The 15,332-nt window shown below is 32.4% G+C and overlaps 2 protein-coding genes across 2 annotated transcripts in view; one reads left to right on the plus strand and one right to left on the minus strand.

Annotated features, from left to right (window-relative positions):
• Window positions 1-9,987, plus strand: part of LOC128658296 (TRPM8 channel-associated factor homolog) — a 261,422-nt gene extending 251,435 nt beyond the window's left edge. The window contains exon 9 of the mRNA XM_053712830.1: window positions 9,653-9,987. Coding sequence (XP_053568805.1) covers window positions 9,653-9,901 — 249 coding nt within the window. The 3' untranslated portion in view covers window positions 9,902-9,987. The remainder of the gene's footprint in view (window positions 1-9,652) is intronic.
• Window positions 9,988-13,770: 3,783 nt separating this feature from the next.
• LOC128658297 (olfactory receptor 1361-like) lies at window positions 13,771-14,688 on the minus strand. Its single transcript, XM_053712831.1, has one exon. It carries the CDS (start codon window positions 14,686-14,688, stop codon window positions 13,771-13,773), a length of 918 nt encoding a protein of 305 aa, XP_053568806.1.
• Window positions 14,689-15,332: the final 644 nt, after the last annotated feature.

The raw sequence follows: 15,332 nt of genomic DNA on the forward strand, positions 1-15,332 counted from the left end.
AAACATATTAATACCTCATCACATACTGACCAAGACAGTATAGTTAACTCTGTACACTGTGCTGTATAAAGGGAAGCAGGAGCAGTGAATGATATGGTATATAACAACTTCATGGAATTAAAGTTAAGCAAGTAAACAATAACCTATTTTCTAAAGTCACACTCAAGACAGGCGTATATGATAACTGTGTCTGGAACTCTATGCATGCCGATGTCACTGCCCCACAAGTAGACAGCGACAACTGCATACTAGTAAACATCATAAGTAAAGATCATAGCTAACAACTGATTGAGCTGTGTAGAATCTATAGGAGACAACTCTTGTAAGGGTCAGTCCGGAAAATGCATTTAAACTTAAGAGACAGCCAAGATCAAAATTAAAGTTCCGAACTGATCTGGGAAACAGCTGCATCCAACTGAATAGTTCTCATAAACATCTCCTGAAGCTGGCAAGTGTCTATTAAATCCTTAGCTGCTGTGGCAATAACAATACCCTCTGTATTATAAGGCAGCTGGTATACACGCACACAGATCGCACACAGTGTATAAGGCATATTAAAATAGGCTGCGGTATAGACACAAAGGTCTCTTCACACGAACCTCCGGAAACGTTCTCAGCTGCTGTAAATCCCCACAATGACCAATCTCTAGCCAACTCCTGTGGCCGTTATAGCTTCTGACTCCGACAGCTGCCCTGGAGTAAAGTAAGTATGTGACCAAGTAAAACAACATCTCTCAGTGTCTCCGGGACTAAAAGCTAGAGGATCGCAAGAATTTGCCCCTCCGGGAAGTGGAGAGCCCAAGGCAGTTTCACAGAGCGGCTTACTTGATATAGCTCTCCTGGGATCTGCAAGGTGAGTGCGCATAGGAAGTTTCGAGTGCGGTGCTGACAGGCTGTGTTGAAATTTCTCCCAGCTCTGATCGCTAGGACTCCTGACTATTTCTGCTGGAGCTGTAACTGCTTTCCGGGAGACAGTGGGATCTGGGTTGCATGGGGGTTGCACACCGGCAACTAAAGTAGTCCCATATTCTTTGCCGCGGTCTTGTCTGTCACATGTGGTGGGAAACAGATCTAAGAGTTGCTTAAATAGTAAGCTCATTTCTGTGAAGTGATCTTTCAGGATCTCACCAACATGTTCCTCAAACCTGTGCAGCGCAGCATCTATCTTCATTTTGCTGATGTTAATGAGAGGTCCCTCCATTAATTTTATCAGAATGATACTCTTACTGCTGCGTCAGATCATTTAGGCCTCAAGCTGTAGTGTCATTGATAGAGCTCTAAACATCTACCGATTGTAAATGCGTTCTTTGCAGGGTTAACAGACTTAGTTACTCTTAGTTACTGGAAAGATTCAAGATCCAGGATTTCAGAAAATTGTATATTTGCCCATCTTCAATTAACCAGAGCAGAGGAGCTCTGCAGAAACACGTCCGTTCTCTTAGCTAGCTGGCCCCGCCCGGCTCTTTTTATATTTTTCATTTTACCACCCTCAACTATTGTGTTTTGTTTTTCACTGTGTTGGAATTTATTGAATCTGAGATTTTCAATAAACTCACCCCTTGTTTGAAGCCCGAGTTTGCTGGATTTCTTTTTTTGGAGTTATTAAATAGTTAATAACTATTTAGTAACTTTTCTACCTAGTTAAAATAAATACAAACTTGCCTGTAAAATAAAAATAAACCCTAAACTAGCTACAATGTAACTATTAGTTATATTATAGCTAGTTTAGGGTTTTTGTTATAGGTAAGTATTTAGTTTTAAATAGGAATAATTTAGATAATTATAGGAATTTGTATTTAGATTTATTTAAATTATATCTAAATTAGGGGGTGTTAGGGTTAGACTTAGATTTAGGGGTTAATAAATATAATATATAGTGGCGGCGACGTTGGGGACGGCAGATTAGGGGTTAATAAATGTAGGTATGTGGTGGCGATGTTAGGGGCGGCAGATTAGGGGTTAATAATATTTAACTAGTGTTTGCGATGCGGGAGTATGGCGGTTTAGGGGTTAATATGTTTGTTATAGTGGCGGCGACGTTGGGGGCGGCAGATTAGGGGTCAATAACATTATGTAGGTGTTGGTGATGTTGTGGGCAGCAGATTGGGGTTAATAAATATAATTTAGGTGTCAGCGATGTTGGGGGCAGCAGATTAGGGGTTCATAAGTATAATGTAGGTGGCGGCGGTGTCCGGAGCAGCAGATTAGGGGTAAATAAGTATAATGCAGGTGTCAGCGATGTTGGGGGCGGCAGATTAGGAGTTAATAAGTGTAAGATTAGGGGTGTTTAGACTCGGGGTTCATGTTAGGGTGTTAGGTGTAGACTTAGAAAGTATTTTCCCCTAGGAAACAATGGGGCTGCGTTACTGAACTTTACGCTGCTTTTTTACAGGTTTTAGTCTTTTTCTCAGCGGACTCTCTCCATTGATTCCTATGGGGAAATTGTGCACGAGCACGTAAAACCAGCTCACCGCTGACTTAAGCAGCGCTGGTACTGGAGTGTAGTGAGGAGCTCAATTTTGCTCTATGCTCACTTCTCTCCTTTTAACGCCGGGTTTGTAAAAACCCTTAATACCAGCGCTGTAGGTAAGTGAGAGGTGAGAATAACGTGCAAAATAACACCGCACCCCTCATACCGCAAAACTCGTAATCTGGCCGTGTGTTTGCTGTGTTACATTGCACTATCCATATATGTATTGTTTATATGTGTGTATGTATATGTTTATATGTGTGTATGTATATAGTATATGTATATGAATGTATATGCTTATATGTGTGTATGTATATAGTATATGTATATGAATGTATATGTTTATATGTGTGTATGTATATAGTATATGTATATGAATGTATATGTTTATATATGTGTTATGTATATAGTATATGTATATGAATGTATATGTTTATATGTGTGTATGTATATAGTATATGTATATGAATGTATATGTTTATATGTGTGTATGTATATAGTATATGTATAAGAATGTATATGTTTATATGTGTGTATGTATATAGTATATGTATATGAATGTATATGTTTATATGTGTGTATGTATAGTATATGTATATGAATGTATATGTTTATATGTGTGTATGTATATAGTATATGTATATGAATGTATATGTTTATATGTGTGTATGTATATAGTATATGTATATGAATGTATATGTTTATATATGTGTGTATGTATATAGTATATGTATATGAATGTATATGTTTATATGTGTGTATGTATATAGTATATGTATATGAATGTATATGTTTATATGTGTGTATGTATATAGTATATGTATATGAATGTATATGTTTATATGTGTGTATGTATATAGTATATGTATATAAATGTATATGTTTATATGTGTGTATGTATATAGTATATGTATATGAATGTATATGTTTATATGTGTGTATGTATATAGTATATGTATATGAATGTATATGTTTATATGTGAGTATGTATATAGTATATGTATATGAATGTATATGTTTATATCTGTGTATGTATATAGTATATGTATATGAATGTATATGTTTATATGTGTGTATGTATATAGTATATGTATATGAATGTTTATGTTTATATGTGTGTATGTATATAGTATATGTATATGAATGTATATGTTTATATGTGTGTATGTATATAGTATAAATATATGAATGTATATGTTTATATGTGTGTATGTATATAGTATATGTATATGAATGTATATGTTTATATCTGTGTATGTATATAGTATATGTATATGAATGTATATGTTTATATGTGTGAAAGTATAAAGTATATGTATATGAATGTATATGTTTATATGTGTGTATGTATATAGTATATGTATATGAATGTATATGTTTATATGTGTGTATGTATATAGTATATGTATATGAATGTATATGTTTATATGTGTGTATGTATATAGTATATGTATATGAATGTATATGTTTATATGTGTGTATGTATATAGTATATATGAATGTATATGTTTATATGTGTTTATGTATATAGTATATGTATATGAATGTTTATGTTTATATGTGTGTATGTATATAGTATATGTATATGAATGTATATGTTTATATGTGTTTATGTATATAGTATATGTATATGAATGTTTATGTTTATATGTGTGTATGTATATAGTATATGTATATGAATGTATATGTTTATATGTGTGTATGTATATAGTATATGTATTTGAATGTATATGCTTATATGTGTGTATGTATATAGTATATGTATATGAATGTTTATGTTTATATGTGTGTATGTATATAGTATATGTATATGAATGTATATGTTTATATGTGTATGTATATAGTATATGTATTTGAATGTATATGCTTATATGTGTTTATGTATATAGTATATGTATATGAATGTTTATGTTTATATGTGTGTATGTATATAGTATATGTATATGAATGTATATGTTTATATGTGTGTATGTATATAGTATATGTATTTGAATGTATATGCTTATATGTGTGTATGTATATAGTATATGTATATGAATGTATATGTTTATATGTGTGTATGTATAGTATATGTATATGAATGTATATGTTTATATGTGTGTATGTATATAGTATATGTATATGAATGTTTATGTTTATATGTGTGTATGTATAGTATATGTATATGAATGTATATGTTTATATGTGTGTATGTATATAGTATATGTATATGAATGTATATGTTTATATGTGTGTATGTATATAGTATATGTATATGAATGTATATGCTTATATGTGTGTATGTATATAGTATATGTATATGAATGTATATGTTTATATGTGTGTATGTATATAGTATATGTATACGAATGCATATGTTTATATGTGTGTATGTATATAGTATATGTATATAAATGTATATGTTTATATATGTGTTATGTATATAGTATATGTATATGAATGTATATGTTTATATGTGTGTATGTATATAGTATATGTATATGAATGTATATGTTTATATGTGTGTTATGTATATAGTATATGTGTGTATGTATATAGTATATGTATATGAATGTATATGTTTATATGTGTGTTATGTATATAGTATATGTATATGAATGTATATGTTTATATGTGTGTATGTATATAATATATATGAATGCATATGCTTATATGTGTGTATGTATATAGTATATGTATATGAATGTATATGTTTATATGTGTGTATGTATATAGTATATGTATATAAATGTATATGTTTATATGTGTGTATGTATATAGTACATGTATATGAATGTATATGTTTCTATGTGTGTATGTATATAGTATATGTATATGAAAGTATATGTTTATATATGTGTATGTATATAGTATATGTATATGAATGTATATGTTTATATGTGTGTATGTATATAGTGTATGTATATGAATGTATATGTTTATATGTGTGTATGTATATAGTATATGTATATGAATGTATATGCTTATATATGTGTATGTATATAGTATATGTATATGAATGTTTATGTTTATATGTGTGTATGTATATAGTATATGAATGTATATGTTTATATTTGTGAATGTATATAGTGTATGTATATGAATGTATAAGTTTATATGTGTGTCTGTATATAGTATATGCATATGAATGTATATGTTTATATGTGTGTATGTATATAGTATATGTATATAAATGTATATGTTTATATGTGTGTCTGTATATAGTATATGCATATGAATGTATATGTTTATATGTGTGTTATGTATATAGTATATGTATATGAATGTATATGTTTATATGTGTGTATGTATATAGTATATGTATATGAATCTATATGTTTATATGTGTGTATTTATATAATATATATGAATGTATATGTTTATATGTGTTAATGTATATAGTATATGTATATGAATGTATATGTTTATATGTGTGTATGTATATAGTATATGTATATAAATGCATATGTTTATATGTGTGTCTGTATATAGTATATGCATATGAATGTATATGTTTATATGTGTGTTATGTATATAGTATATGTATATGAATGTATATGTTTATATGTGTGTATGTATATAGTATATGTATATGAATCTATATGTTTATATGTGTGTATTTATATAATATATATGAATGTATATGTTTATATGTGTTAATGTATATAGTATATGTATATGAATGTATATGTTTATATGTGTGTATGTATATAGTATATGTATATAAATGTATATGCTTATATGTGTGTATGTATATAGTACATGTATATGAATGTATATGTTTATATGTGTGTATGTATATAGTATAGGTATATGAATGTATATGTTTATATGTGTTTATTATGTATATAGTATATGTATATGAATGTATATGTTTATGTGTGTATGTATATAATATATATGAATGTATATGTGTGTATGTGTATAGTATATATGAATGTATATGTTTATATGTGTGTTATGTATATAGTATATGAATGTATATATTTATATGTGTGTATGTATATAGTATATATGATTGTATATGTTTATATGTGTGTATGTATATAATATATGTATATGAATGTATATGTTTATATGTGTGTATGTATATAGTATATGTATATGAATGTATATGTTTATATGTGTGTATGTATATAGTATATGTGAATGAATATGTTTATATGTGTTTATGTATATATGTATATGAATGTATATGTTTATATGTGTGTATGTATATAGTATATATGATTGTATATGTTTATATGTGTGTATGTATATAATATATGTATATGAATGTATATGTTTATATGTGTGTATGTATATAGTATATGTATATGAATGTATATGTTTATATGTGTGTATGTATATAGTATATGTATATGAATGTATATGTTTATATGTGTGTATATATATAATATACAGGGAGTGCAGAATTATTAGGCAAGTTGTATTTTTGAGGATTAATTTTATTATTGAACAACAACCATGTTCTCAATGAACCCAAAAAACTCATTAATATCAAAGCTGAATAGTTTTGGAAGTAGTTTTTAGTTTGTTTTTAGTTATAGCTATTTTAGGGGGATATCTGTGTGTGCAGGTGACTATTACTGTGCATAATTATTAGGCAACTTAACAAAAAACAAATATATACCCATTTCAATTATTTATTTTTACCAGTGAAACCAATATAACATCTCAACATTCACAAATATACATTTCTGACATTCAAAAACAAAACAAAAACAAATCAGTGACCAATATAGCCACTTTTCTTTGCAAGGACACTCAAAAGCCTGCCATCCATGGATTCTGTCAGTGTTTTGATCTGTTCACCATCAACATTGCGTGCAGCAGCAACCACAGCCTCCCAGACACTGTTCAGAGAGGTGTACTGTTTTCCCTCCTTGTAAATCTCACATTTGATGATGGACCACAGGTTCTCAATGGGGTTCAGATCAGGTGAACAAGGAGGCCATGTCATTAGATTTTCTTCTTTTATACCCTTTCTTGCCAGCCACGCTGTGGAGTACTTGGACGCGTGTGATGGAGCATTGTCCTGCATGAAAATCATGTTTTTCTTGAAGGATGCAGACTTCTTCATGTACCACTGCTAGAAGAAGGTGTCTTCCAGAAACTGGCAGTAGGACTGGGAGTTGAGCTTGACTCCATCCTCAACCCGAAAAGGCACCACAAGCTCATCTTTGATGATACCAGCCCAAACCAGTACTCCACCTCCACCTTGCTGGCGTCTGAGTTGGACTGGAGCTCTCTGCCCTTTACCAATCCAGCCACGGGCCCATCCATCTGGCCCATCAAGACTCACTCTCATTTCATCAGTCCATAAAACCTTAGAAAAATCAGTCTTGAGATATTTCTTGGCCCAGTCTTGACGTTTCAGCTTGTGTGTCTTGTTCCGTGGTGGTCGTCTTTCAGCCTTTCTTACCTTGGCCATGTCTCTGAGTATTGCACACCTTGTGCTTTTGGGCACTCCAGTGATGTTGCAGCTCTGAAATATGGCCAAACTGGTGGCAAGTGGCATCTTGGCAGCTGCTCGCTTGACTTTTCTCAGTTCATGGGCAGTTATTTTGCGCCTTGGTTTTTCCACACGGTTCTTGCGACCCTGTTGACTATTTTGAATGAAACGATTGATTGTTCGATGATCACGCTTCAGAAGCTTTGCAATTTTAAGAGTGCTGCATCCCTCTGCAAGATATCTCACTATTTTTTACTTTTCTGAGCCTGTCAAGTCCTTCTTTTGACCCATTTTGCCAAAGGAAAGGAAGTTGCCTAATAATTATGCACACCTGATATAGGGTGTTGATGTCATTAGACCACACCCCTTCTCATTACAGAGATGCACATTACCTAATATGCTTAATTGGTAGTAGGCTTTCGAGCCTATACAGCTTGGAGTAAGACAACATGCATAAAGAGGATGATGTGGTCAAAATACTAATTTGCCTAATAATTCTGCACTCCCTGTATGTATATGAATGTATATGTTTATATGTGTGTATGTATATAGTATATGTATATGAATGTATATGTTTATATGTGTGTATGTATATAATATATATGAATGTATATGTTTATATGTGTGTATGTATATAGTATATGTATATGAATGTATATGTTTATATGTGTGTATGTATCTAATATATATGAATGTATATGTTTATATGAGTGTATGTATATAGTATATGTATATGAATGTATATGTTTATATGTGTGTATGTATATAGTATATGTATATGAATGTATATGTTTATATGTGTGTATGTATATAGTATATGTATATGAACGTATATGTTTATATGTGTGTATGTATATAGTATATGTATATGAATGTATATGTTTATATGTGTGTATGTATATAGTATATGTATATGAATGTATATGTTTATATGTGTGTATGTATATAGTATATGTATATGAACGTATATGTTTATATGTGTGTATGTATATAGTATATGTATATGAATGTATATGTTTATATGTGTGTATGTATATAGTGTATGTATATGAATGTATATGTTTATATATGTGTGTATGTATATAGTATAGGTATATGAATGTATATGTTTATATGTGTGTATGTATATAATATATATGAATGTATATGTTTATATGTGTGTATGTATATAGTATATGTATATGAATGTATATGTTTATATGTGTGTATGTATATAGTATATGTATATGAATGTATATGTTTATATATGTGTGTATGTATATAGTATAGGTATATGAATGTATATGTTTATATGTGTGTATGTATATAATATATATGAATGTATATGTTTATATGTGTTTATGTATATATAGATTTCAGTAAGGACAAATCCTACTAAAGACACTGCTATAAAGATTAATATGCACAGATACTGATAAACCTTTTAAAAATTTACTGGTCAGGTTAGGCTGGGACACCCAATAAAAGGGCTGAGTTTAGACCCCCCCCCCCTGCATATGAAAATACCCATTACACAAACAGAAGCAATGTGCAGTCTGTATACATCAGTATACATCTAAAATTTTGAGGCTTGGTTAGGACTATTTAAAAAGAAGCAAAATGATACATTGTTACAAACAATCTCCTAGATGGGCTATATAAATGTATGTAATGAAAAATCTAGTGTACAATGTCCCTTTTTACATTGTCATGTTGATTGCTGTCATACAGTGCTGTGACTTATCTTCTTGTGTCTTTGGGTGCCTTAGCTGCAGGAAGCCTTTGGATGGGAACCGTTCATTCAGCTGTTTGGTGACTACCAGAAAATAAAAGATATACAAAATGATATGGAGTACAAGATGAATCTGTGGGCTGAGCTCTTTTCTCAGAAGGTGAACAAAAACCTGGCTCCTTTCTTTACGACTTGGGGGTGGACGATCAAACCTGCAGTTTCTGATAAATTGTCTGCTCTGCCGGAGTGGGCTGAAAACCCAGTGAAAAAATATGAAAAAAAATAGTTAGATCATTGGTGATTTCTGACTTTTACATGACCAGTAAACCTGTGTAACCCTGCTGGTGGTTTCATTAAAATATTTACCAAGAATCAAGTTTTTTCTTTTTTTCTTATCTGGGACATCAATACTGGATAAACATTAGAGTTAAATAGAGAAATATTCGGATAGATTACAAGTTTTGCGTTAAGGTAAAAAAGCAGCGTTAACAGGTCCTAACGCTGCCTTTTTACGCCCGCTACTATTACGAGTCTTGAAGGTATAGGGCACCGCACACTTTTTTGGCCTTACCGCAACTCAACACGTAAATTTCATAAAGGCTTTTTTCAATGGGACTTGCATAGCGCCGGTATTACGAGTTTGTCCTGGGAGGCCAAAAAGTGAGTGGTACAGTCTCTACCGCCAAGATTCCTAAGGCATTTTAAAGTCAGTAGTTATGAGTTTTACGCTACAAAGCTGTAGCATAAAACTCATAACTAAAGTGCTAAAATGTACACTAACACCCATAAACTACCTATTAACCCCTAAACCGAGGCCCTCCCACATCGCAAACACTATAATAACATTTTTAACCCCTAATCTGCCGCTCCGGACATCGCTGCCACGATAATAAAAATATTAACCCCTAACCGCCGCACTCCCGCCTCGCAAACATTAGTTAAATATTATTAACCCCTAATCTGCTGTCCCTAATCTGCCGCCCCCAACATAGCCACCACTATTTTACATTTATTAACCACTAAACCTAAGTCTTACCCTAACCCTAACATCCCCTAACTTAAATAAAATTAAAATAAATCTAAATAAAAACTACTATTAATACCTAAATAATTCCTATTTAAAATCTAAATACCTATAAAATAAACCCTAAGCTAGTTACAATATAAATAATAGTTACATTGTATCTAGCTTAGGGTTTATTTTTATTTTACAGGCAAGTTTTTATTTATTTTAACTAGGTAGACTTGTTACTAAATAGTTATTAACTATTTAATAACTACCTAGATAAAATAAATACAAATTTACCTGTAAGATAAAACCTAACCTAAGTTACACTAACACCACACTACAATTAAATAACTTACCTAAATTAAATACAATTAAATACATTAAATAAAATTATCTAAATTGCAAAAGAAGAAACACTAAATTACAGAAAATAAAAAACAAATTACAATATATTTAAACTAATTACACCTAATCTAAGAGCCCAATCAAAATAAAAAGCCCCCCCCAAAAAAATAAAAAAAAAAAACCCTAGCCTAAGCTAAACTATCAATAGCCCTTAAAAGGGCCTTTTGCGGGGCATTGCCCCAAAGAAATCAGCTCTTTTACCTGTAAAAAAGAATACAAACACCCCCCCAACAGTTAAAACCCACCACCCACACAACCAACCCCCCAAATAAAACCCTAACTAAAAAACCTAAGCTCCCCATTGCCCTGAAAAGGGAATTTGGATGGGCATTGCCCTTAAATGGGCATTTAGCTCTCTTGCGGCCCAAAGCCCTAACTTAAAATAAAAACCCACCCAATACACCCTTAAAATATCCTAACACTAACCCCCGAAGATTCACTTACCGGGAGAAGTCTTCATCCAAGTGGCAAGATGTCCTCAACGAAGCCGGCAGAAGTGGTCCTCCAGATGGGCAGAAGTGGTCCTCCAGACGGGCAGAAGTCTTCATCCAGACGGCATCTTCTATCTTCATCCATCCGGCGCGGAGCGGGTCCATCTTCAAGACATCTGGCACTGAGCATCCTCTTCCAACGACGTCTTCTTGCTGAATGAAGGTACCTTCTATCAGCCAATCGGAATTAAGGTAGGAAAAATCCTATTGGGTGATGCAGTCAGCCAATAGGATTGAACTTCTATCCTATTAGCTGATCCAATCAGCCAATACGATTGAGCTAGGATTTTTTCAACCTCAATTCCGATTGGCTGATAGAATTCTATCAGCCAATCGGAATCTAAGGGACACCATCTTGGATGACGTCATTTAAAGGTACCTTCTTTCAGAAAGAAGACGTCATTGGAAGAGGATGCTTCGCGCCGGATGTCTTGAAGATGGAGCCGCGGATGGATGAAGATAGAAGATGCCTTCTGGATGAAGAGTTCTGCCTGTCTGGAGGACGACTTCTGCTGGCTTTGTTGAGGTCATCTTGCCGTTAGATGAAGACTTCTCCCGGTAAGTGAATCTCCGGGGGTTATTGTTAGTATTTTTTAAGGGTGTATTGGGTGGGTGCTTTTTTTTGGTTAGGACTTTGGGCCGCAATAGAGCTAAATGCCCTTTTAAGGGCAATGCCCATCCAAATGGCCTTTTCAGGGCAATGGAGAGATTAGGTTTTTTTAGTTAGGGTTTTATTTAGGGGGTTGGTAGTGTGGGTGGTGGGTTTTACTGTTGGGGGTTTGTTTGTATTTTTTTACAGGTAAAAGAGCTGATTTCTTTGGGGCAATGCCCCCTTTAAGGGCTGTTGGTAGTTTAGTTTAGGTTTGGGCTTTTTTTTCATCTTGGGTGGGCTTTTCTTATTTTGATAGGGCTATTAGATTCGGTGTAATTAGTTTAAAGATCTTGTAATTTGTTTTTTATTTTCTGCAATTAGTGTTTTTTTTTGTAATTTAGCTAATTTTATTTAATTTAGTTAAATGTATTTAATTTAGGGAATTAATTTAATTATAGTGTAGTGTTAGGTATAATTGTAACTTAGGTTAGGTTTTATTTTACAGGTAAATTTGTATTTATTTTAGCTAGGTAGTTAGTAAATAGTTAATAACTATTTAATAACTATTGTACCTAGTTAAAATAAATACAAACTTGCCTGTAAAATAAAAATAAACCCTAAGCTAGCTACAATGTAACTATTAGTTATATTGTAGCTAGTTTAGGGTTTATTTTATAGGTAAGTATTTAGTTTTAAATAGGAATTATTTAGGTAATGATAGTAATTTTATTTAGATTTCTTTTAATTATATTTAAGTTAGGGGGGTGTTAGGGTTAGACTTAGATTTAGGGGTTAATAAATTTAATATAGTGGCGGCGATGTTGGTGCGGCAGATTAGGGGTTAATAAATGTAGGTAGGTGGTGGCGATGTTAGGGGCGGCAGATTAGGGGTTAATAATATTTAACTAGTGTTTGCGATGTGGGAGTACAGCGGTTTAGGGGTTAATATGTTTATTATAGTGGGGCAACGTTGGGGGCGGCAGATTAGGGGTTAATAACATTATGTAGGTGTTGGTGATGTTGTGGACAGCAGATTAGGGGTTAATAAGTATAAGGTAGGTGGCGGCGGTGTCCGGAGCGGCAGATTAGGGGTAAATAAGTATAATGTAGGTGTCGGCCATGTCGGGGGTGGCAGATTAGGGGTTAATAAGTGTAAGATTAGGGGTGTTTAGACTCGGGGTACGTGTTAGGTGTAAACATAAATTTAATTTCCCCATAGGAATAAATGGGGCTGCGTTACTTAGCTTTACGCTGCTTTTTTTCAGGTGTTAGACTTTTTCTCAGCTGGCTCTTCCCATTGATGTCTATGGGGAAATCGTGCACGAGCACGTACAACCAGCTCACCGCTGACTTAAGCAGCGCTGGTATTGGAGTGCGGTATGGAGCTCATTTTTGCTCTACGCTCACTTCTTGCCTTTTAACGCTGGGTTTCAGAAAACCTGTTATACTAGCGCTGTAGGTAAGTGAGCGGTGAGAATAACGTGCAAGTTAACACCGCACCCCTCATACCGCAAAACTTGTAATCTGGCCATATCTTTCTATATTTAATATTTATTTTCATATTATTTTAAGTAACATCAAATTTAGTTGACGGTTTAATTTATCATTATTTAAAATCTATTTTATTGCTTAATTCATTTAGATAGTTTAGCCTACAGTTATTTACTACCATTGAGCCTTTTAAAGGCTTGTATAACATCATTGTTTCTTAGGCTGTAAATGAATGGGTTAACCATTGGTGTTATAGCGGTGTACATGACACTCACTACTTGGTTATACAATGAGTTGGAACTCAGTGAAGGCCTCATGTACGTGAACAAATCAGTGCAATACAAAAGACAAACAACAGTCAGATGAGAAGAACAAGTGGAGAACAATTTCCTTTGATGGACCAAAGAGGAAACACCTAATATGGTTATAAAGATGTATACATAGGACATCAGTATTGCTACAAAGGTCCCTCCAACCATCAGTGTTCCTTCTGTGTAAATTACAAGTCTGAACACAGAAATGTCTGAGCAAGTTATCTGAAGAATTGGAGGAATATCACAGAAGAAATGTCTCACAATGTTTGAACCACAAAATGATAACCTTGATGTCATAAGACTATAAATGAGTGAATGAAGAGAAGATGTCGCCCAACAAGAGATAAGCAGCATGTAGCAAGTCTTCCAGCTCATAACAACAGTGTAATGCAGTGGCTTGCAGATGGCGACATACCGATCCAGAGCCATCACTGTCATTAGGAGAATCTCGGTATTTCCAATAAAGAAAAAGAAATACATCTGAGTAATACAAGCAGTTACAGAAATTGTGGTTCTGCTTGAAAAATAGTTAACTAAAAATTTTGGGAGTGTAGTGGAGATAAAGCAGATGTCAATAAAGGACAAGTTTCCCAAGAAAAAGTACATTGGGTTATGGAGTTTAGAGTCACATTTTACCAGTAAGATAATTATTACATTTCCAGTCAGTGCAATTAGATAGACAACAAGAAATATAATAGCGAGCATTAATTGTTTGTCTGATAGATCTGAAAAACCAAACAGGACAAAGTGTGTGATGTTGCTTCGGTTCATTCCAATTCTTGACCTATCCAAAAAAAAATCAGGACATTTGATTTTTTTGTTAAATTTCAACAGACATTTCTTTAAAAACGCTTAATTGTTAATGTCGTATACAATCATTACTGTGATAATACAACTATATATAATGGTATCAAGTTGCAATCATTACTGTTATAATACAACTATATATAATGGTATCAAGTTGCAATCATTACTGTTATAATACAACTATATATAATGGTATCAAGTTGCAATCATTACTGTGATAATACAACTATATATAATGGTATCAAGTTGCAATCATTACTGTTATAATACAACTATATATAATGGTATCAAGTTACAATCATTATTGTGATAATACAACTATATATAATGGTATCAAGTTGCAATCATTACTGCAATAATACAACTATATATAAAGGTATCAAGTTACAATCATTACTGTGATAATACAACTATATATAATGGTATCAAGTTGCAATCATTGCTGTGATAATACAACTATATATAATGGTATCAAGTTGCAATCATTACTGTTATAATACAACTATATATAATGGTATCAAGTTGCAATCATTACTGTGATAATACAACTATATATAATGGTAAAAAGTTACAATCATTACTGTGATAATACAACTATATATAATGGT

Source organism: Bombina bombina, chromosome 4 (assembly GCF_027579735.1).
Source record: "Bombina bombina isolate aBomBom1 chromosome 4, aBomBom1.pri, whole genome shotgun sequence".
In the NCBI taxonomy this organism is placed as follows: Eukaryota; Metazoa; Chordata; class Amphibia; order Anura; family Bombinatoridae; genus Bombina; species Bombina bombina.

Bases quoted from the DNA above. Each gene is read 5' to 3' on its own strand.
- LOC128658297 (XM_053712831.1), bottom strand. From the start codon at position 14,688: ATGAACCGAAGCAACATCACACACTTTGTCCTGTTTGGTTTTTCAGAT.